Below are 25,145 nucleotides of genomic sequence, written 5' to 3'. Positions count from 1 at the left end.
GTACAGAAACTGCAGTTTTATGAAGACGGTCTCCAGCTTCCTGCTCCCAGGTGGACAGAGCTTGCCAACCTCATCAACCAGTGCATGAACTATGAGCCCTATCAGCGGCCATCTTTCAGAGCGATCATCAGGGAGCTCAATAAACTGAACACGTCAGGTAACCAGATTCCCACCTGAGCATTAGCCGACAGCATGGGATCAATTCCTGCACCAACTGAGGTTACCACAGAGAGACCCTCCTTCTCAACCTCTCCTCCTCACCTGAGATATGGTGACCCTCAGGTTAAACCAGCAGCAGTTCTCTCTCTCTCTCTCTCTCTAATAAACCCTCCCCATAGTGACTGGAAAGAGGGCCAAGTGAACCACATTGACTGGGATCCTTGATTGGGATTGTGAACCTTTAACAGCCAATCAGGGAGCCCTGGCTAACAGATATAAACAGGACATTTTATGTTAGAGCCCGGGTGTCCTTGGAGAAGGAGCACGCGGCGTCCACCAACACCCTGGAGTTGTTCAGGGAGAGGTGGGCGTCGCAGGGAGTGGAGTGCATTATTTCTCCCTCCAACTCTATTTTGATTTAGTCCCTACCCTCCCCTTCACTGTTTTGATCACAGCATTGCCCTTTGATGTGAAGGGCAGGGCTTGTCACTGGCCACTTGGGTGTTTTCTTATTTTCCTGGTGGTGGCAATTGAATAAAGAACCATACACTTTGTGTCTTTCACTGTGTATCACACCTACACACACACACCATGGGTGTTGGGGAAAAAATTAAGCACCACCGCAGTTAGGCGGGAGTGTGGGGGTTAATATTTAAAAAAAAATAAACAGGACATTCACCTGCACACACACAACATGGGTGTTGGGGAAAAATAAGCACTACTGCTGTCAGACAGTAGTGGGGGAGAGAAACATTTTTAAAAAAGAAAGATAAATAAACAGGACATTCAGAAGTCCCCTCAACCTAAGGACTGGCTCTGAGCTGGCTGGCCAGAGCAGTGTTTGTGTAAATAAAGGGTGACTTGTTGTCAGGGTTTCTGGCCTCTGTAGAGTTATTTTTCATTCCTGTGAAAGTAATGTTGCAAGGTAGATGAGGTCGTGTGGAAAACCACTTATATGAGTAAAGGTTTAATGAAGTGTTCTGCAATTTATCTTCCTTTTGTGGCGAATTTTCTGCTTTTTAATAGTTTTAAGTAATAGTGTGGAAGCTGATCAGGATCCATATGTGTGCCAGTCCACAGCTCCAACAACATTCTCGGCACCATTTCTGCAGAAACTGTGATTCTCTTAAGATCCTCCCTTCCTTCCATTTCCTGATTTACTGCTGCTTCCGTAATGTTGTCTTTATTTTTTCACAGTTGAGGACACATACAAAACACCTGTTCAATTCATCTGCTATTTCCTTATTTCCTGTTAGTAATTCTCCAGTCTCGCTCTCAGTAGGACCAAGGCTGACTTTGTTATTTCTTATTTTTAAAATTATTACCGAAACTCTGACTATTTTTATTTTTCGGAGTAGCTTTCTTGCAGTCTCTAACTTGTCCCTCTTTATTAAACTTCGGTCATACTTTGCTGCTTTTTATGTTCTATCCATTTTCTAACCTGTCACTTATGTTTACACAATTTTGTGCTTTTCCCTTTAGTTTGATACCATCTTTAACATTTCGAGTTAACCACATGTGATAGTCAGTCCTTTGAACTATTTTCTTCCTTGTTGGAAAGTTATTTATTCGACATACTCAGAAATATCCCCTTGAGTAACTGACATGGTATCTCCACTGATCTATCTTTTAAAATAATTGCTGATTCTCTGTTTGTCCTTTTAATTTCCTGTATTTAAGTTTTAAAGGACAGACTCAGATCCACAGCAAAAGGATCCTCAGAAGGGTCACTCAACCCGAAATGTTAACTTTGATTCCTCTCCGAGATGCTGCCAGGGCTGTTGAGATTTTCGAGCAGTTTCTGTTTTTCTTTAATGATTTGGATGTGAACATAAGAGGTACAGTTAGCAAGTTTGCAGCTGACACCAAAATTGGAGGTGTAGTGGACAGCGAAGAAGGTTACCTCAGAGCAATACGGGATCATTGTCAAATGGGCCAATGGGCTGAGGAGTGGCAGATGGAGTTTAATTCCGATAAATGCAAGGTGCTGCATTTTGGGAAAGCAAATCTTAGCAGGACTTATACACTTAATGGTAAGGTCCTGGGGAGTGTTGCTGAACAAACAGACATTGGAGTGCAGGTTCATAGCTCCTTGAAAGTGGAGTCGCAGGTAGATAGGTTAGTGAAGAAGGGGTTTGGTATGCTTTCCTTTCATTGGTCAGTGTATTGAGTACAAGAGTTGGGAGGTCATGTTATGGCTGTACAGGACATTGGTTAGGCCACTGTTGGAATATTGCGTGCAATTCTGTTATTGTTCTGTGAAACTATTTGGAAACGTTCCATCAACTCTTCACCTCAGCTACCTTTGCCCACCTGACTTTTCCATTCAAAAAGGTAAGTTCAAATCTCCCAAGATTATTGTAAAGCCTTTCCAACTAGCACCATTATGTCATCCTTCATGACCCACCTAACTCTGTGGTAACTGTTAGGGCAGGGGCCTGTACACCACTCTCAAAAGTGACTTCACGCCTTTGCCATTTCTCATCTCTCTCCAAACCGTTTCCACATCTCAGCTTCCTAAACTTGGGTCACCTCTCTCTATTGTGCTAATACCGTGATTAAATAAAACTCCTCAGGCTGGTGAAGCACAGGATTGGAGGCAGAGTAGTGTTCCCTCTAACTGTCCCCATTGGCGTGTCTCACCCCCAATCTCAGACACTTTGGGCTTGAACTCAGTCATCATTTCCAAACAGTTGATGCCAATTTAGAAGCAGTTTGATATTACAACAGAAACTCTGCTGAGCTAGAAAAGATTAACCTCATAGGGCTGAGCATGATTTATAACCTATTTTCTGAGGCTGGTATTGTATAAGACCCTGGATGTGAAAGGTCAGAATTCTACCCTGCATTAAGCTCCTAGTGTTATTAATGTCTTTGTCTGATTGCAGACTATGAACGACTGTGTGACCTGTCACCCACTGACCTCCCCAGTACTGATGGATTCTGGCGTTTTGTGGACACGAGGAAACAGGATGATCCCAGTTTCTTTGAAGAGAGGCATCTTAAATTCATCTCAGTTTTGGGCAAGGTACTTGCACTGAATTCATAGAGGAATAAAACTGGGTTCGGAGAGGTGAGTGAGGAAGGTCACAGCTCTAATCTTGTTCTGTGTCGGATTCAGTGATCTCAAATGATTTCCGTAGCGCCTATCACATCTTTTAGAAGTCTCAAAGAGCATTACAGCCAATGACTCACCTTAGAAATGTGGGTATGGAAGGTTTGAATTATAAAGAAAGGTTTAGATAGGATGGGATTCTTTTTCACCGGAGCATAGGAAGTTGAGAGGTGACCTAATAGAAGTTCATAAAATCATAGATAGGATGGGGGATTTCAAGAATAGGGGGCACATTTAAGGGTGAGAGGAGAGAGATTTTAAAAAAAATACATGGTGGCAAATTTTTTACACAGTGTTTCACGTGTGGAATGAAATTCCTGAGGAAGTGGTGGATGTGGGTACAATTACAACATTTAAAAGACATTTGGATGGATACATGAATAGGAAAGGTTTGGACGGATATGGACAGGTGGGATTAGTTTAGTTTGGGATTATGTCAGCATGGACAAGTTGGACCGAAGGGTTTGTTTCTGTGCTGTTTGATTCTATGACGGTATGGAATGTGGCAGTCAGTATATGTGTGTGTGTGTGTGTGTGTGTGTGTGTGTATCAGAATTGTGAGTTTTGAGAAGACTTGTAGCTCAGGCTGAGCTTCTGGAATTAGGTTTGCTCGCTGAGCTGGAAGGTTCATTTTCAGATGTTCGTCACCATGCTAGGTAGCATCATCAGTGAGCCTCTGGTGGTATGACCCACTTTCTATTTATGTATTTAGGTTTCCTTGGACTGATTATGTCATTTCCGGCGGTGATGTCATTTCCAGTGGTGATGTCATTTCCTGTTCCTTTTCTTAGGCATGGTAAATGGGACCCAAGTCAGTGTGTTTGTTGATAGAGTACTGGTTACAATGGTAATGGAAATCTAAACACATCAATAGAAAGTGAGCCATACCGCCCACGCTTCATCTGGAGGCTCACTGATAATGTTACCTAGCATGGTGACAAAACGACTGAAAACGAACCTTCCAGCTCAGTGAGCGAACCTACATGCAAAACACCAATGAATTAAAAAATGATAATGGTTCAGTGATTTATGAGGTGATGATGCCATTGTGGCAACATCATTGGATAAGTAATACAGAGAGGCGAAAGTGGTTACTGCAGATGCTGGAGATTAGAGTCAAGATTAGAGTGGTGCTGGAAAAGCACAGCAGGTCAGGCAGCATCCGAGGAGCAGGAAAATTGATGTTTCGGGCAAAAGACCTTCATCAGGAATGAGGTCTCATTTCTGATGAAGGGCTTTTGCCCAAAACGTCGATTTTCCTGCTCCTCAGATGCTGCCTGACCTGCTTCGCTTTTTGAGCACCACTCTGATCGTAATACAGAAATTCAGGCCAATGCTCTTGGAGGCATGGGTTCAAATGTTGGTGGAATTTTAATTCAGTGAAAACTCTGGAATATAAAATTAGTCTCAGTGAAAAGCTCATCTGGCTCACTAAAGCCATTTATGGAAGAAAATCTACTGGCCTTACCTAGTCTGGCCTACATGTGACTCCAGATCCACAGCAATGTGGTTGACTCTTAACTGCCCTCTGATATGAAGAAGAGACTTTAAACATGAAGAGTCTGAAAAAGAGTCATACCAGACTCTCTCCACAGATACGTCCAGACCTACTGAGTTTCTCCAGTACTTTCTCTTTTCTTTTAATTTCAGATTTCCAGCATCTGCAGTATTTTGCTTCTATTTCCAAAATGGACACTGGCCTGGGACTGTTCCAATAATGTGATGGGATCTTTTACATCCATCTTTTAAACTCTTGAATATTTGGAACATTGTGAGAGGATTTGGGCCTTGTATCTAAGGAAGGATATGCTGGCCTTGGAGCGGACCCAGAGGAGGTCTCCAAGACTGATCCTGGGAATGAAGGGTTTGTAATATTGAGAAAGAGCTTCCCACTGAGATTAGTTTTATATTCCAGGGTTTTTCACTGAATTCAAATTCCACCAACATTTGTATAGAAGGATGGGGGAGCTGGGAGCTGATTGAAACTTACAGAATACTGACGTGGAGAAGATGTTTCCACTGGTCGAAGAAACTAAGACCAAGGGCACAGACTCAGAATGAGGCATGACCCTTTGGAACTAAGATGGGGAATTTTTTCAGCCGTAGGGTGGTGAGTCTGTGGAAATCATTGCTGCAGAGCGCTGTGGAGGCCAGGTTATTGAGTGTCTGTCAGACAGAGATAGATAGGTTCTTGATTAGTAAGGGGATCAAAGGTTACAGAGAGAAGGCAGGAGAATGGGATTGGGAAACATATCAGCCATGATCGAATGGTGGAGCCAACTCACTGGGTCGAATGGCCTAATTCTGCTCTTATGCATTTTGTCTTATTTGAGGTGACCGCTGGGCCCATAGTTACCGTAGAAACCAAAAACAAACACCTCCCATGAATTGTGTTTTTCTTTGGGGTGACACGGAAGCTCAGTGGTTAACACTGCTGCCTCACAGCGCCAGAGACCCAGGTTCAATTCCATCCTCAGGTGACTGTCCGTGTGGAGTTTGCACATTCTCCTCATGTCTGGGTGGGTTTCCTCCGGGTGCTCCGGTTTCCTCCCACAGTCCAAAAAATGTGCAGGTCAGGTGAATTGGCCATGCTAAATTGCCCGTAGTGTTAGGTACATTAGTCAGAGGGAAATGGGTCTGGGTGGGTTGGGTTGCTCTTCAGAGGGGCGGTGTGGACTTGTTGGGCCAAAGGGCCTGTTTCCACACTGTAGGGAATCAAATCTAAAGTTTTCTGGGTAATGCTCCCAACGGTGAGCTAATCTCTAATCCGGGAGGATCCACGACAGTTTCGGAGTGTTATCAAGCCCCCTGTCCATGCGCTCGGTTTTATCAATTTCTCTGGTTGCCTCGTTGTCAGGGAAACTTTGGCAGTGTGGAGCTGTGCCGCTACGATCCATATGGTGACAACACGGGAGACCTAGTCGCCGTGAAGAAACTACAGCAAAGCACAACCAAGCACCTTCACGATTTTGAGCGGGAGATTGCGGTGGTCAAGAATCTCCGCAATAAATACATTGTGAAATACAAAGGGGTTTGCTACAGTGTCGGTGAGCAGGAAAACACTTTCTTTTCCCGATTCTCCTCTTTGTTATCTTTTATTGAGAAACACCTTTGGAGCTGAAGATTCCATTGTTTGTAAATGTTGCAGTTGAGGATTTGGAGGGGTGGGTGAGGAGGAAGATGAGATCTTGTGATGCAGGACTGCAACATTGGATCACAAGATGAAGAAGGTGCATTCTGACCTCTCAGGGGTTTCTTTTAATGGCAGATATTCCATCAGGTCCCTCTGTAAATGGATCCCCCCCCCCTCCCCATGGTGGGGCTTTCTCTGTCCAATTATTTTAAATCTTGGTCGTCTATCATTGCCCCTCCCGCTGGTGAAAACTGTTCCTCGCCTAAATGCTCTATGTGAAAGCTTCCACGTTTTGAACTCTATTAAACCCCCACTCAACCTTTTCCATTCGAAGGAAAATAGTCGCAGCTTCTCAAATCTCTCCAGATATCTGCGGGGTACAACTAAAGCGGCCATAGTTGCACTCTCTCATTCGAGAGTCAAACCGATGGTGAGTTTAACATAAGGTTCGCCACACATCAGGCAAGGGGTAGCTTAGGGTCATCAGGGTAGTGCAGGCAAGTGCAGGAATTGAACCCACATTGTTGGCACTACTCTGCATTATAAACCTTCTGTCCTGCTAATTGAGCTAAACAAATAACATAGAACATTACACCACAGTACAGGCCCTTCAGCCTTCAATGTTGGGCTGACCTGTGGAACTAATCTGAAGCCCATCTAACCTATACTATTGCATTTTCATCCATATGTTTATCCAATGACCATTTAAATGCCCTTAAAGTTGGCGAGTCTACGACTGTTGCAGACAGTGCGTTCCACGCCCTTACTACTCTGAGTAAAGAAACTACCTCTGACATCTGTCCTATATCTATCACCCCTCAATTTAAAGCTCTGTCCCCTCATGCTAGCCATCACCATCTATGGAAATCATACAACTGTAACCCCTTCCACACTGATTCTGACAGCAATAAAAATTGCAAAGAGACAAATTCATTTTACCTCCATCTGTCTGATTGGATCATTGTGGCACAACACTTTCAGGCTTCCCCTAGTGCTGGCAGTCTGGAGTTTGAAGGGAAACACTAGAAGTCTCATGGTTGGAAAGTGAGAAGAGGCAACAATTTAATATATTTTGATTTCAGCACAGGAAAGCAGAAAGGAGGAAGATGTAAAATGGGCTGGAGGTAGAGGAGAAATCAGGAGCATTAATTAAACAAAGAAAACCCCCCAAAAATTTTAAAAAGCAGCGAGAGACAATGAAGGTTGAAGAAAGATTCCTCAGTAGTAAATAATTTCCTTTATTATAAAGGTATTTTCAATTCTACCTATAGCCTAAATGTTTGCATAAAAATTTGTTCCAAAGATCAAGAGGATAATTGGTTCGACACACTCTGACTCATTAAAACAAACATTCAGATTTTACTGAGAGCTCCATGCCATTCACATTTCCCAACAACATGTCCCTGACTCACAACATTACACACCCAGGCAACACCTCTGCTGTCAGAAATAGCTGTTGTTCAATTCCATCAGGTCGCAGGAACCTGAGACTGATCATGGAATATCTGCCATTTGGAAGCCTGAGAGATTACCTGCAAAAGAATAAATCCAGACTGGACCACAAGAAGCTTCTGCTGTACGCTTCCCAGATATGCAAGGTGAGTGTCGGGTCACCGAGAGAGCATTCGCTTTGGATATTTCCACTGGCAGATGAAACTAGGACGAGAGGGCATAGCCTCAAGATGTACTGGCACTGGAGGGGGTGCAGAGGAGGTTCACTGGGTTGATTCCAGAGTTGAGGGGGTTGGCTTGTGAGGAGAGGTTGCGTAGACTGGGATTATATTCATTAGAGTTTAGAAGAATGAGGGGGGATCTTATAGAAACATATAAAATCAGGAAAGGAATCAATAAAATGGAATTAAATAGGATGTTTCCACTGGTAGGTGAAGCTATGACAAGAGAGCACAGCCTCAAGATTAGGGGGAGCAGACTTTGGACTGAATTGAGAAGGAACTCAGAGGGTTGTTGTTCTATGGAACCCCTTGCCCAGGGAAGGGGTTGATGCTACTTCAGTAAACGTTTTTAAAGCTAAGATAGATATGTTCTTAAGGGTTATGGTGAGAGGGCGGGTAAGTGGAGCAGAGCCCATGAAAGGATCAGCCATGATCTTATTGAATGGTAGAGCAGGCTTGAAGGGCCTGATGGCCTACTCCTGCTCCTAGTTCCTATGTTCTTATGAGGGGTCTTCCCATCAATGCAGCAGCACAGATTGTCCAATGCAAAGCGCATTATCATACTGGCCATTACCGAATGAGGCTGAAGGCCCTGGCGCCCTGTTTAAAGGACACTCGGACTGATATTCATCCCCCACAGGGGGCACCTTCACTTGGGCTCAGACCCACTCATCTGCAGGGAAATATGCGAGCTCTTCTCAGTCAGGATTCCCCAGGGCGGACCTCCATCCTTGGCCAACTGCTTTGACACAGGCCCGTTACCCCCCACCTACCCTTTATCGAATAACTTCCATACCCGGCGCAACTTAGATCTCAGTTGTGGCAAACTCTCCCCAAAGAGGAGGAAGTAGTGGCCAGTCATGAGTAACTCCATGAAGGTGCCTACCTCTCCTACAAATTCCACTTCTACACAGTCGAGAATCTGCAGGCACATCCTGGTCACTCATCATAGAACAGTGGAACAGTGTGGAAATAGGCCAGACAGCACACCTAGTCCACACCAACCCACTGGGGGGGCACCCCGATTCCCATGCCTATTCCACACACCCCTGAACACGATGGGCAATTTCCCATGGCCCATCCACCTAACCTGTACAATTTTGGACTGTGGGAGGAAACTGGAGCACCCGGAGGAAACCCACGCAGACACGGGGAGAACATGCAAGTACCACACAGACAATCACCTGGAATCAAACCCAGGTCCCTGGTGTTGAGGCAGCAGCGCTAAGCACTGAGCCATTGTACCATCCCTGGTGTTGAGCTTAACTGAGAAAGGAACATAACTGTTATAAGGGACCAAACTTTTTTTTCTTTTTGAGATTATGGAAATCGGGAATTGTACATGATTGAAAACCAGGAGGGTTTTGCAACTTGAAAGCTTGTGTGGTAAATTTACAGCTGCACAAGACCATATTGCTTTTAGAGCAGTGATTCTGTTGCGTTGTTAAGACTGAGCAGCTCATGGAGTCTTCATGTTGAGGAAAACCTGCCTGATAAGTGCCCTTGGATTGGTCCAGACGCAGTTTGCTATAGATCTGTGAAGGCAGTGCAGTGGAAACATCTAGAGCCACCAAACAGTAAACAGCTCTCTCGCTTGCTCTCCAAAAGACAAAAAAAAACTGAAAGAAAAAGAATTCTAATATAAGAAGAGACTTATGTTTCTCCAGTCTGCTACTGAATCATACAATGACAATTGCTGTACCAACAACAATGTGCCATCATTGTTAAAATTAAAAAGACTGTGCCCTTCTGGTCTGGGAATTTCATCTTCAGAACTTTAATCCCACTCTATTTCGCCCACATAATATGTGTCAAACTATCTAACATTTGCCTGGATTAATTATGAATGTGTATATGCATTTAAGGCTTGAAAGGGGTATAACTTAAGTTGCATGGTAGTGACTTGCTTTTCCCCTGAGTTGTTGTCAATCAGGGAAATTGATCTCCTTGTTGCTGTGATTGGGTATTTACATATTTGCGATGGCTTGTGGGATAAAAAGGTTTGATGATCAAAACACACTTCCCAAATACGTTGTGGTGAGCTGACCATTTAATGCAGGGCATGGGAACGAAAGCCAAATGGCATCCCAACACTGGCCATCAGCTCACTTACCTTGCTCTTATATTTCTAAGGAATTTACTTGTCAGGTTTCATTCCGTTACTTTGGCTTTTCATCCCAATCTTTCATGAACCGGCCCACTTTGCTTCCTGATCCCAGATTGCACCCGTGTTCACCTTTCAAAGTAGAACGGGAAAATTCCTAACCCCACCCCAGTCAACCTCTGTCACTCATTCTGTATTCACTGGAATATCTGGTCATTTACACTGGTCCACTTTGTGGAATCTTACTGTGCACAAATGAGCCTCCACATTTCTAACATTATGGCAGTCACCATGTGTTTTGTTAAATGTATTTGTTGGATGAGGGCATTTACTGCCCATCCCTAATTGCCCAGAGGATACTTAAGAGTGAACCACAGTGCTCTGGGTCTGGAGTCACGTGTACAGAACGCTGTGCAGGCCCTTTGGCCCTTGATGTTGCACCGACCTGTGAAATTAATCTGATACCCATCTAACCTACATTGTTCCATTATTATCCATATGTATGTCTAATGCCCATTTAAATGCCCTTAGGCCAGACCCAGGTAAGGAAGACAGATTTCCTTCCCTAAAGTCAGAAGCCACATGACACCAACAGGTTCATTCGAAATCACAAGCTTTCGGAGCGCTGTTCCTTTGTCAGGTGACCTCACCTGATGAAGGAGGAATGCTCCGAAAGCTTGTGTTTTCGGATAAACCTGTTGGACTCTAACCTGGTGTCATGTGACTTCTGACTTTGTCCTCCCTAACCTAACACTGGCACCTCCACATCAGGCCTTCCTGAAGGACATTAGTAAAGCAGATGGGTTTTTCCAACAATCGAAAGTGGATTCATGGCCATTGTTAGACTTGCAATTCCAGATTTTGATTGGATTTATGTGCCATAAGCTATGGGGAGCCCCAGGAACATTGCTTGTGTTTCTGGATTAACAGTCCAGTGATAATACCACCAGACCATTGCCTCCCCCAAATTCAGAAGCTGTTCACTGGCTACAAAATGCTTTGGGACATGCTACAATCAAGTAAAGCGCTATACCAATGCACTAGACTGAAAGCAAACACTCCCGAAGGAGGAACATGTTCTCCCTCAAGAATGGGTGCACAAACACCTTTTGCTTCCAGGGGGATGTTAGATTATTTTGGGAGGAATTGTGCGGGTTTCGTATACAGGGATTGATCACTGGATCTGGATGGGTATTTCCCTAGAGATGGCATTAACTGACCACCACCACACCTTCCTGTCCCTGTCACCCCATCTCCAGGTTCACTCACCCCCACACGTTTGCCAGCGATTGTCCAATGCACATCATCGTGATGCCCTTGTCATGGTCTACCCATTACCTCACCCAATGTCCAATATCAATAACCAAAATATTCAAAGAATATTACATTAAAAACACAATTTTTAAGAATCACTTTACTCTGGGGTTTTCTCACTGCAAGATTCTGGAAAAGTGTCCTTAATCCATGCTCCAGGGTAAATCTAGAAGGTTGGCAACTCCAGTTGAGGTCCCAAGTGTTTTCAGAGGTGGGTTTAAGGTTTTTTTAATTCACTCTTGGGACGTGGGTGTCTCTGACTAGCCAGCATTTTTTGCCCTGCCCTGTCCCTGCCTGCCTTAAACTAAGCCATTTAAAAGGCAGTTGACAGTCAACCACATTGTGTGGGTCTGAAGTTACATGTAGGCCAGACCAGGTAAGGATGGCAGATTTCCTTTCTTCAAAGGCATTTGTGAACCAGATGGGTTTTTCCTGACAATCAGTTTCATGGTTATGAATAGATTCTGAAAACGAAAATACCAAATGCCATGGCAGGATTTGAATCTGGGCTCCAGGAACATGAGCTGGATGAAGGGTCCCAGTGGCTAACAGTTCCTCTTAACCAAATTAAGCACAGTTTTTGAAATGGTCCAACCTGTAGGCCAAGCAAGTGACAACACTGCACCTTTGTTTTGACAGGGAATGGACTACCTTGGCTCCAAACGTTACGTGCACAGGGACCTGGCGACACGGAACATTCTGGTAGAAAGCGACACCTGTGTAAAAATCGGTGACTTTGGGATGACCAAGGTCCTGCCGGGTGACAAAGATTATTACAAGGTCCTGGAGCCTGGAGAGAGTCCGATCTTTTGGTGAGAGCAGCGGAAGGTTTCCATGAATAATAAGGTTCAGTCAGGTACTGCTGTCCTGGGGTACACTGTGTTACGAAAGGAAGGTTTGCATTTATGTAGCAGCTTTCATGACCATCCCAAAAAAGCTTCACAGCTAATGAGGCACTTTTAAAAATGCAGTCGCTGTTGTCGGAAAAGGAGCAGCTAACTTGTACTCAACAAATTCCCAGGGACATCTATGCTTTAATGGTCACATCATCTGTTATTATGTTGATGGGTGGAGATGAAGGTTGGCCCAGGACACTGGATAGAAATCCCCTGCTCTTTGCTAAGTAGTGCTGTGAGATTTGTTTACATACAACTAAGAGAACAATGGGGTCTCGATTTCTCATCTGGAAACAGTGCCTCTGAGTGTGGCACTCCCTCAATATAGATATGGCCTGCTCTTCGATTTAATACAATCATGGTTGATCTCATCTTGATCTCAACTCTACTGCCCCGCCTCCTCTCCATAACCCTACAACACATTGCTAATTAAAAATCTGTCCATTTCTTTCTTTATTCAATGTCCCACCATCCACTACACTCCATGACAGTGAATATCACAGATTTACCAACTCTCTGAGGGAAGTGTATATGCACGTAATGAGGTAAACATGTAGAAATGGGTGCTGTAGTCCACCCCTGCAAGTACTGTCCAATCTGCACAGCTGTAACAACAGTCAAGGAGCTCAACACTGCTGTATATTCATCAGTTTGTTACATAGTTTATCTGTCTCAGAACAATGTGGGGAATAAAACCACATGTATTGGATTATTTACAAGAGTTTTAAAATATCTCTGCTGTCACTAAGTTTGTATTTTCTCTAACTCTGAGTCATCATCCAGACTTAACCAATCGAGCACAGCGAGCATTGATCAGTTATCGTGTAATCAAACATAGAACACATCACCGATGCAATTGGTTACAGTTTACCATGCAGAGACTGTGCACTGCATGTAGACTGTAGCATAGTGGTAATTATTACTGGGTTTATAATCCAGATTAATGCTCAAGAGATGAATTCAAATCCTCAGCTGGAGATTTTAAATCAATATATTGAATAAATCTAGAATGACAAGATTACCTTATGCAATGCACTGAAGTACTGAGTTATTATAAAAATTCATTAGGGAATGTCCTTTATGAAGGAAATCTGCTTCCTAAACCCCTTACCTCCTCTTTACCTGCTCTGAGCTGCACCTGCACCAGCCATACTGAAATGAACCATCTAGCTCCTCGGTGGCCTCTCCCTCACCACAATCTTCCCAAGAACAGGCTTGAAAATGTGGCGCTGGAAAAGCCCAGCAGGTCAGGCAGCGTCAGGATACATTCCTGATGAAGAGCTTCTGCCCAAAATGTTGACTCTCCTGCTCCTCAGATGCTGCCTGACCGACTGTGCTTTTCCAGCAACACACTTCTTGACTCTGATCTCCAGCGCCTGCAGTCCTCACTTTCTCTCTACCCAAGAACACGGACAGGGATGGGAAATAAATGCTGGACGGTGCTGACTTCCACAAATTACTTTTGAAAAGTAAACACTGGGGAAGTTTCTTTCATGATGCTGTTTGGAATGTCTCGAGTGTATTATTTGAAGGAGATTGCCTTTGTGTTTAGGTACGCCGTTGAATCTCTGATGGACAGCAAGTTTTCCAGAGAGTCAGATGTGTGGAGCTTTGGGGTTGTCCTTTACGAGTTGTTCACATACAGTGATCGAAGCAAGAGTCCACCGATGGTAGGTATTAATGTTGAGGAGGAAGCACTGAGACAAGGCCGTCTGGGTTGGATTCTCAAACTTCTCGAGGTAGCCCCTGACTTTCTGTGTGTTAAATCAATCTTGGACCAGACCTCAAAATACTAAAAGCCCAAAGACCTATTCTGTCTCTCCCTCCAAACCAAAGACAAGTCTTTTTTTTAAATTTCTGCGTTTTTTGTTTCTAATCTACCTGCTTAGGGATTATTACACACCTCTGGAGCTGTTGAGACTTGAATTCAGGCCTTCAAATCTAGAGGTAGGGACACTACCACTGTGCCACAGGAGGGCTCTAACAGAGAGATGAAACTGCCTTGCTTTGGCTAAAAATCAAACCCAGGCAATCCAGTGGGTCAGACAAATGTTCTACCACTGAACCACCAACACAATGACACAAGGTCATCATTCGCTCCATGGTTTGTACATTAGGGATGGAGTCATGGAATCTTTACAGCAAGGAAAAAGGCCCTTCAGCCCATCTTCTGGGTGTCAGAACGTTTTGAGAGCCTGTGAGAGACTGACATCAAGTCTGGTTTCCAAGAAGTGTAAGATTTGGAGTTTGAGACAAAGATCCGACAAACAATGGCCAATATGAAATGAAATGACAAGGAAGGTTGCATTTAGTTTGTGGAGAGTTGAAATATCATTAGAAAATATGCTTACTTTTTTTAACAAGTAATTTTTGTGGGGAGTGTGATATTATGATATAGTATCAGACAATTCATTGAAAGCTGCAGAAACTCATCGACACTCAGTATTGTGTACATGAAACTCAAATCAAGCAAATTATTTAGGTGACAGGTTTAGACAGGAAATAATTGAATCAAAATGTACAGTAGTCAGAGTTGATTCATTCCCTATTTTAAAATATTGCTTTCTTTTTGACTAATATAATTTTTTTCCCTGTGACGCATTGATTTTATTATTATTGTTCATTCTTAAAATAAAAAGTAATTTGGGAACCAGAGAAACAGTTGAAACATAAGGTTTCTCAGCAGGAGAGAGAAACAAGCTGGAAGTCACAGAACTGTGGAGCTACAGCACCACCACTGATGGGAGGGTGCAATTACAGTGTGACAATTTTGCAGATTCTCCTATATTGTTTGTCTTGGGAATTTACGACGGAAAATGTTCACACCAAAGTGTGATAACAGGGAAAAATTGCTGTGGCAGGCAGAAAAAGAATTGCCCATAGGTAAGGAGTTGGATTTTGAGCCCCCTGCTGGGGCTTCCAGAACTGGGATAGAGTCGTAGGGCTGTGCAGCACAGAAACAGACCCTTCGGTCCAACTCTTCCATGCTGACCAGCTATGCCAAATTAACTTAGTCCCATAGGTGGGATATTGAGGCTACTAGCTCATGCATGGTGCAAGTTGGCCAAATTAATTAAGGGTCACTGAGTGCCCATTGACTGGGCACTCTCCAGATAAACTATAGACTCACAGAGTCAAAGAGTCATAGAGATGTACAGCACAGAAACAGATACTTTGGTCCAACCCGTCCATGCCGACCAGATATCCCAACCCAAACTAGTCCCACCTACCAGCACCAGACCCATATCCCTCCAAACCCTTCCTATTCATATACCCATCCAAATGCCTCATAAATGTTGCAATTGTACCAGCCTCCACCACTTCCTCTGGCAGCTCATTCCATACACGTACAACCCTTTTTGTGAAACACTTGCCCCTTAGGTCTCTTTTATATCTTTCCCCTCTCACCCTAAACCTATGCCCTCTAGTTCTGGACTCCCTGACCCCATGGAAAAGACTTTGTCTATCCATGCCCCTCATAATTTTGTAAACCTCTATATTTGTAAACCCCTCAGCCTCCGACGCTCCAGGGAAACCAGCCCAGCCCACACACAGAGCAAGAAGAGACCATCTTACTTGCCTGGATGTGACCTCCTGATGGCAGACAACAGTGCCAGTGCTCCAGGCAGATTTAAGATCCTGTTACCTGGATCCTTCATTAATCCTTCCTTGAAGACTCCCTCTGCTGGTACATGTGTGTATGGTGGAGGGCAGTTATGCTGACCCGATATATGATATGCGTAAGAGATCATCTGGAGTATTGTTCTCCATACTTTAAGGGGAGAGGAAGTGAACCCTTTGAAGAGGGAAAAACAATTTTTAAAAAATATATTTTATTGAAAAATAGTTTTTTTTAATATTACAATACAAAACAATACAAGAAAATCAATTTTTAATTAGACTTTGAAAATGTTGGAGAGAGGACTCATCCATTTTTGAAACAACAGCTCTCACTGAGCAGCTGGGGTGGCACACTGTGCAGCTTTGAGAGTACAAATCGCAACCACAACTGGACCACAAAGCACCAGCCTCTTGGCATTATTTGGTCAATTCTGGGGAAATCACATTGACTGTTTCCCACACGGAGGAAAAAACAGCCATCATACAACTGCAAGACTAAGACAGAGGAAAGGAAAAGAAATAATGGCTCAGCAATGCCAAGTTTGGCATTTAAGAATCTTCAAATTGGAGAAGGAACGTCTAAGTTGCAGGTTTTAAAGTTCTGGGAAAGAATAAGTTTGATTGCAATGCAACGGCAGTCCATTTTTGATGCATTGATTTAGTGCAAGGAGGAGGAATGGGTGTAATTGTTTGGAGGTGTTGTGATACAAACGGTTTATATTCAGCCAAAGACTGCACAATCTGTTAGACATGGAAGCTTTATTTCATCTTCCAAGCAGACTCCCTGTGCTGGTACATATCTGTATGGTAGAGCATGGTATAACAACAAGGAGGTGATGTTGAACTTAGATAAGACGCGAGTCCTCAGCTGGAGTGTTCTGTACAGTACGAGGTACCACAATAGGGGAAGATGTGAATACATTGGAGAGAGTGTAGGAGAGGTTAATGAAACTGATTCTAGGGTTGAGACACTCTAGTTATATTGATGAAGTATGGACTGTTTTCACATAACAGGAAATTTAATAAAAGCTTTCAAAATCATGACAGGTCTGGGTAGAGAAGACAGAGAGAAGCTGTTGTCACTCACAAAAGGATTAAGAATGAAAGGGCACAGATTTAAAGTGATTTGCAAGAGAACATAGAACATAGAAGAATACAGCGCAGTACAGGCCCTTCGGCCCTCGATGTTGCGCCGATCAAAGCCCACCTAACCTACACTAACCCACTATCCTCCATATACCTATCCAATGCCCGCTTAAATACCCATAAAGAGGGAGAGTCCACTACTGCTACTGGCAGGGCATTCCATGAACTTACGACTCGCTGAGTGAAGAACCTACCCCTCACATCAGTCCTATATCTACCCCCCCTTAATTTAAAGCTATGCCCCCTTGTAATAGCTGACTCCATACGTGGAAAAAGGTTCTCACTGCCAACCCTATCTAACCCCCTAATCATCTTGTACACCTCTATCAAATCACCCCTAAACCTTCTTTTCTCCAAAGAAAACAACCCCAAGTGCCTCAGCCTTTCCTCATAGGATCTTCCTACCATACCAGGCAACATCCTGGTAAACTTCCTCTGCACCCATTCCAGTGCCTCCACATCCTTCCTATAGTATGGCGACCAAAACTGCACACAATATTCCAGAAGCGGCCGCACCAGAGTCTTATACAACTGCAGCATGACCTCAGGACTCCGGAACTCAATTCCTCTACCAATAAAAGCCAGTACGCCATATGCCTTCTTCACTGCACTATTTACCTGGGTGGCAACTTTCAGAGATCTGTGTACATGGACACCAAGATCCCTCTGCTCTTCCACACTACCAAGTAGTCTACCATTAGCCCAGTAATCCATCTTTTTATTACTCTTACCAAAGTGAATCACTTCACACTTAGCTACATTGAACTCCATTTGCCACCTTTCTGCCCAGCTCTGCAGCTTCTCTATATCCCGCTGTAACCTGCCATATCCTTCCTCACTGTCTACAACTCCTCCGACTTTCGTATCATCCGCAAACTTGCTCACCCAACCTTCTAACCCTTCCTCCAGGTCATTTATAAAAATGACAAACAGCAATGGTCCCAAAACAGATCCTTGCGGAACACCGCTAGTGACGGCACTCCAAGATGAACCTTTGCCATCAACTACTACCCTCTGTCTTCTTCCAGAGAGCCAATTCCTAATCCAAACCTCCAACTCACCCTCAATGCCATATCTCTGTATTTTCTGCAGTAGCCTACCATGGGGGACCTTATCAAACGCCTTACTAAAATCCATATATACCACATCTACCGCTTTCCCCTCATCTACCTCCTTCGTCACCTTCTCAAAGAATTCAATAAGGTTTGTGAGGCACGACCTGCCCTTCACAAAACCATGCTGACTATCCTTGATCACATCATTCTTATCCAGATGTGCATAAATCCTATCCCTTACAATTCTCTCTAAGACTTTGCCCACAACAGAAGTGAGACTCACTGGCCTATAGTTACTAGGATTATCCCTACTCCCCTTCTTGAACAAGGGAACCACGTTTGCTAGCCTCCAGTCCTCTGGCACTACTCCTGTCGACAAAGAGGACACAAAAATCAAGGCCAATGGCTCTGCAATCTCCTCCCTTGCTTCCCAGAGAATCCTAGGATAAATGCCATCAGGCCCAGGGGACTTATCTATTTTCACCCTTGCCAAAATTTCCAACACCTCTTCTCTACATATCTCAAAGCCATCCATTCTACTTATTCGTGCCTCAGTATTCATATCGACAACAATGTCCTGTTCCTGAGTGAATACTGACGAAAAGTATTCATTCAGCGCCTCCCCAATCTCTTCAGCCTCCACACGCAACTTCCCATTACTATCCTTGATTGGACCTATTCCTTCCCTAGTCATTCTTTTATTCCTAACATACCTATAGAAAGCCTTAGGGTTTTCCCTAATCCTACCAACTAAGGACCTTTCATGTCCCCTCCTTGCTGCTCTTAGCTCTCTCTTCAGGTCCTTCCGGGCTACCTTATAACTCTCAATCGCCCCTATTGAACCTTCACGCCTCATCTTTATTGAGGCCGCCCTCTTCCATTTAACAAGGGATTCCAACTCCTTATTAAACCACGGCTCCCTCACACAACCCTTTCCTCCCTGCCTGATAGGTACGTACTTATCAAGGACACTCAATAGTTGCTCCTTGAACAAGTTCCACATATCAATTACGCTCTTGCCTTGGAATCTACTTTTCCAATCCACACATCCTAAGTCATGCCTCAACGCATCATAATTTTCCTGCCCCCAGCTATAACTCTTGCCTTGTAGTACACACTTATCCCTCTCCATCACTAGAGTAAAAATCACCGAATTGTGGTCACTGTCCCCAAAGTGCTCACCTACCTCTAGTTCTAATACCTGGCCTGGTTCGTTACCCAGAACCAAATCCAGTATGGCCTCACCTCTTGTTGGCTTATCTACATATTGTGTCAGGAAACTCTCCTGCACACATTGCACAAACACTGACCCATCTAACGAACTTGAGCTATAGCTTTCCCAATCAATATCAGGAAAGTTAAAGTCTCCCATAACAATCACCCTATTACTGTCACACTTCTCCTGAATCATCTTCGCAATCCTTTCTTCAACGATTCTAGGACTATTAGGAGGCCTGTAAAAGACTCCTAACAGGGTGACCTCACCTCTCCTATTCCTAACCTCAACCCAAACTACCTCAGATGGCAAATCTTCATCCATCTTCCTTTCCACCGCTGTAATACTGTGATGTGAGAAGAACTTTTTCACAAAACAATGCAACACCTGGAGATTTGCTGGAGGGCAGCTTAAATCAAGGCATTCGAGACAGTGTTAGATAATTATTGAAACAGAACTAATAGGTAGGGCTATGGGGAAAAGACGGGAAAAGGGCACTGAATCAGGATGTTTATTTGAGGAGATGGTGCAGACATGATGGGCTGAATGGCCTCTTTCAATTCTGAAACACTTCTCTGATTCCAGTGGGGTCAAGGAGGAGAGACAATGATGTAGTGACAGTGTCACGGGACTAGTATTCCAGAACCTCAGACATCAAACTGCCCCCTGGGCAAGTAAGGCTGGGCAATAAACACTGACCTAGCCAGGGCCACACACATTCTGTGAGCAAATTGTGTCACAGTAGCTCAGTGGTTAGCACTGCTACCTCACAGTACCAAGGACCTGAGGTCAATTCTAACCTTGGCTGACTGCCTGTGTTGAGTTTGCACATTCTCGCCCTGTTTGTGTGGCTTTCCTCCCACAATCCAAAAGTGTGCAGTTTAGGTGGATTGACCATGCTAAATTGCCCAGAGTGTTCCGAGATGTTTAGGTTAGGTGCATTAGTCAGGGGTAAATGTAGAAGAATGAGTTTGGGTAGGATACTCTTTGGAGGGTCAGTGTGGAGTTGTTGGGCCTAAGGGCCTGTTTCCACACTGAAGGGATTCTATGAAATTAAAATGAAATGCAATTTCCAACACATGACACACCTATTTCTTTGTGGAAATAAGGGGAGGACAGTTTGGTGAAATTAATGTTCCTAACTGTTGACTTTCTTTTAAAGGAATTTCTACGTATGATTGGTTCAGATAAACAGGGTCAGATTGTCTTGCAAATGCTGGAAGTTCTGAAAAGTAAACGATTGCCAGTCCCTCAGGACTGTCCCAGGGAGGTAAGCATTGCTCCTGGCCTACGGATTGACTGTTTCTTTGTCTCTGCAGCTAGTGAGTTGCATTGGTTTTGAGGAAGTTATCACCGGATGCAAAACACTAATTCTGTTCCTCTCTCCACAGTTGCTGTCAAACCTGCTGAGTTTCTCCAGCAATTTCTGTTTTTGTTAGTTAGATGGAACCTCAGGCCCATAATTAAACCAGGCAACATTCACATCCCTCATCCAAAACACTATTGTATATAACTGTGGCCCCTGCACTGATCCCTGTGGCACTACATTAGTTAGAGGTTGCCATCCTGAAAATGCCCCCTTTATCCCAACTCTTTGTCTTCTATGAGTTAGCCAGTCCTCTAACCCTGACAACAAACTATCCATAACACCATGGACGCTTGTCTCACTAGCTTGTTTCCCTCATCCAACATCTCTTGGAAACTAATCTGATTTACTAATTTACTTTGAGGAAAGGAAATTGTCTGTCCTTACCTGGTTTGACCTACATGTAACTCCAGATCCACAGCTATAGAGTTGACTCTTAACTGCCCCCTGGACAATTAGGGATTGGCAATAAATTCTGCCTCAGTCAGTGGTGAATAAAGCCACAATTTTAATTGGAAAGGCATAATTTGAAATAGAGTCATAGAGATGTACAGCATGGAAACAGACCCTTCGGTCCAACCCATCCATGCCGACTAGATATCCCAACCCAATCTAGTCCCACCTGCCAGCACCCGGCCCATATCCCTCCAAACCCTTCCTATTCATATACCCATCCAGATGCTTTTTAAATGTTGCAATTGTACCAGTCTCCACCACTTCCTCTGGCAGCTCATTCCATACCCGTACCACCCTCTGCGTGAAAAAGTTGTCCTTAGGTCTCTTTTATATCTTTCCCCTCTCACCCTAAACCTATGCCCTCTAGCTCTGGACTCATCCACCCCGGGGAAAAGACTTTGTCTATTTACCCTGTCCATGCTCCTCATGATTTTATAAACCTCTATAAGGTCACCCCTCAGCCTCTGACGCTCCAGGGTAAACAGCCCCAGCCTGTTCACCCTCTCCCTGTAGCTCAGATCCTCCAACCCTGGCAACATCCTTGTAAATCTTTTCTGAACTCTTTCAAGTTTCACAACAGCTCTCTAATAGGAAGGAGACCAAAATTGCATGTAATATTCCAGAGAGCTTAGAACTATTTTGACATTAATTTAGACAGATCTTAAGTCACATGTTATGATGATTCAATTTGGATTTTAGCTGCCACTGTATTTTCCCAGATTGAAAGAGAGAGACTCAATAACAATCAGTAGCAGATTTCCGCTCTGTAAGCCAGGGATTCAAAGGTCTATTATGCCAATCGGTTGAGATCAACAAAGATCAACGTTCAAAGCTATAGATCCCTACATCTCAACCAATCACTGCCTTCGTTCTTGTATCAATAAGAATAGTCATGTTGGTCTTTAATTTAGCTGATCCAATATCATCATTTCACCAATTTCCCCCAAAAGGTCTAGAATGGAAAACAATCAGCACATGGGCAAGAAAGAAAATTGCTAAGTGTGGTAAAGTTTAAGTAGGAACTGGCCAATGTCCATGGATTCACTGACAAATGCTCTCATTCCAGTCTTTTAACTTCCCTGGAAGTTGATTTCTAACCAGGGGAACAGAGGTGACCAGTGACAAAAACAGCAATGCTGATTGGTGGGTCCCAACCAGGAGCCTGGGGTTTTGTTTAATTGAATTGAATGAGCTTTATTGTCACATTTGGAAGGAATTGTGGCTCTTTAATTTGAATCCAGTTGAGAACAGCTAAAACAGCGTATTGTTGTGATGTGTTCCAGCGTACTGCTGGAAACAGTGACAAAAGCAGATTCCATAGAAATATTCAAAACATTATAAATATGAAAAAGGCTATGGAGAAAGCACAGGAAACTGGGACCAAGTGGACAGCACTTTCAAAGAGCCAGCACAGGCACCATGGACTGAATGGCCTGAAACTGTGACACATAGAGTCATAGAGATGTACAGCACGGAAACAGACCCTTCGGTCCAACTTGTCCATGCTGACCAGATATCCCAACCCAATCTAGTCCCACCTGCCAGCACCCGGCCCATATCCCTCCAAACCCTTCCTATTCATATACCCATCCAAATGCCTTTTAAATGTTGCAATTGTACCAGCCTCCACCACATCCTCTGGCAGCTCATTCCATACACGCACCACCCTCTGGGTGAAAAGGTTACCCGTTAGGTCCCTTTTATGTCTTTCCCCTCTCTACGCTCTCTAGTTCTGAACTCCCCCACCCCCGGGAAAAGACTATTTATCCTAACCATGCCCCTCATGATTTCATAAACCTCTTTAACTATTGATTGGCTCAGTATGAACCTCTGGGTGTTTCAGCCCCTACCTGCCTGATTGTGTACCAGCTAAGACACCACATTTTCAGCCAGGTCAAATGTGACAGAGCACTTAGGATTCAGCTGAGGGAAGATCTCTTCATTCAGAGGTTAGTGACCCTGTGGAATTCTGTCCGACAGGGGGTTGTGGGGGCCAGGAATTAAGGAAGAGACAGAAATCCAAAGGCATCATGAGAAGTTTGGAATTTGTCATGAAAACAGGATCGGTCGTGATCATATTGAATGGTGTAGCCGACTTGAATCCCTACAGTGTGGAAACAGGCCCTTCGGCCCAACAAGTCCACACCAACTCTCCAAAGAATAACCCACCCAGACCCATTCTCCTACATTTACCCCAGACAAATGCAGCTAACCTTAACACCCCTGAACACTATGGGCAATTTAGCATGGCCAATTCACCTGACCTGTACATCCTTGGATTGTGGGAGGAAACCGGAGCACCCGGAGGAAACCCACACAGACACAGGGAGAATGTGCAAACTCCACACAGACAGTCACCCGAGGCTGGAACTGAACCCAAGACCATGGTGCTGTGAGGGAGCAGTGCTAACCACTGAGCTACTGTGCCACCTGCTCCTATTTTTGATGTTTCTCTATTAATATAAGGCAGATCAGCTCGTGCCACAAGGTGCTGGGTTTTATTATTAAATCATGACCTTTATTTCTGTTTCTCACTCAAATATGTTCTGCAGATGCACAACCTGATGCTGAACTGCTGGAACAATAATCCTGCTCAAAGACCGACGTTTGTGGAGTTGCTGGGGAAAGTCGAGGCAATGCGAGACGCCCTCCGGTGATGGGGTGTCCTCACTGGGAAGTAATCTGCCCTGCCTGAGCAACCTGAGGGAGCAGGGGGTCACACAGTGGCACTGAAACCCCAGAACAAGCCGATTCCTCAGGAAACCCACAGCCTGGCCTCTCTGTCTCGCTTTCTGAACTGCCTCAGGCCCACGCATCACCTTCAGAATGCAGTGGGGAGCTGACTGTAATCTCCTCGCCACAGTTCACTGCAATATAAGCACCCACGACATATCGAGCTGCACATCAGACTGCAATTGCCAGAAGGAGGCAGATGAGGGCTGCCTTTTCTTCTCCTGTGCTTTCCTTGTACACTTCTTACATTTTCACAGCCACCGGTTCTCCCTCAGAGTGCAGGACTTGGGCGACACCGAGAAAATGGCGTGCACGTGTTGAGAGAGGGCAGAATGCACAGATTTAACATAATTCACAGCTTGCCTTGAAGCTAACATGCAAATCTACATCTTCCCTGGACACTGGAACTGTCAATGGGCAGAATGGGCCTTGTCTCTGGGGGGAAGGGAGGGGAGGAGGTGGGCAGGTGGGGTTTGCGGTTGGGTAGTAATGAGGTGGGGTGGTATGGGGGCTTTTGGGGTAGAGTGGGGGAGGCGTGGAGGATGGGGTGAGGGGTTAAAGTGGTAGCCTGTATAATTCATTTAGACTGAAACCCTGTAACCCATTACAGGGACGTTGGAAGGTGAAACTCTGATAGAGCGCCAACTGCAGGCAACACAGCGCAGTGGTGAGAGCCATTCTGTTGATATTGTAACATTGCATGGTCCAGATAAGGACGTCAGCTTCTCTTTTCAAAAAGGCTTGCATCTCTGTATCAATTTCAATACAATTATATACTCGGAGATATTGAGCAGAGTCTTACAGAGGGCCAAGTGACATGAACAACATGAGTGAGAAATCCAGCAAGGCTTAGCTCAACATCAGCAGCAACTCGTTCCATCTTTTCTGATTTTCATGGGTGTTTATCGAGACGTGATTCCAGCTTGGAGGCGGTGAATTGCCAACTGGAGTGCGACCAGTTAAATGCCACATTGGAGTTTCCTCATCCACATTCCGCCTCCCGTCCGACAAAACTCGCTAAACAACCGAGATGTCAGGAATCTCCAGGTGCTCCGGTTTCCTCCCACAGTCTAAAGATGTACAGATTAGGGTGGATTGGCCATGCTAAATTACCCATAGTGCCCAGGGATAGGTTGGGGTTAGCCAAGAGAAATGCAG

At 44.4% G+C, this 25,145-nt stretch overlaps 1 protein-coding gene across 1 annotated transcript in view; it reads left to right on the top strand.

The window, feature by feature from the left end:
• Positions 1 to 24,434, top strand: part of LOC140494758 (tyrosine-protein kinase JAK2-like) — a 113,448-nt gene extending 89,014 nt beyond the window's left edge. The window contains exons 17-24 of the mRNA XM_072594325.1: positions 7 to 157; positions 3,048 to 3,187; positions 6,132 to 6,321; positions 7,881 to 8,005; positions 12,138 to 12,310; positions 13,947 to 14,064; positions 20,595 to 20,702; positions 23,807 to 24,434. Coding sequence (XP_072450426.1) covers positions 7 to 157; positions 3,048 to 3,187; positions 6,132 to 6,321; positions 7,881 to 8,005; positions 12,138 to 12,310; positions 13,947 to 14,064; positions 20,595 to 20,702; positions 23,807 to 23,911 — 1,110 coding nt within the window. The 3' untranslated portion in view covers positions 23,912 to 24,434. The remainder of the gene's footprint in view (positions 1 to 6; positions 158 to 3,047; positions 3,188 to 6,131; positions 6,322 to 7,880; positions 8,006 to 12,137; positions 12,311 to 13,946; positions 14,065 to 20,594; positions 20,703 to 23,806) is intronic.
• Positions 24,435 to 25,145: the final 711 nt, after the last annotated feature.

The sequence above is a fragment of the Chiloscyllium punctatum genome, chromosome 24 (assembly GCF_047496795.1).
Source record: "Chiloscyllium punctatum isolate Juve2018m chromosome 24, sChiPun1.3, whole genome shotgun sequence".
In the NCBI taxonomy this organism is placed as follows: domain Eukaryota; kingdom Metazoa; phylum Chordata; class Chondrichthyes; order Orectolobiformes; family Hemiscylliidae; genus Chiloscyllium; species Chiloscyllium punctatum.
The sequence above is the reverse complement of the archived record's forward strand: the minus strand, read 5'-3'. Positions and strand labels throughout refer to the sequence as shown.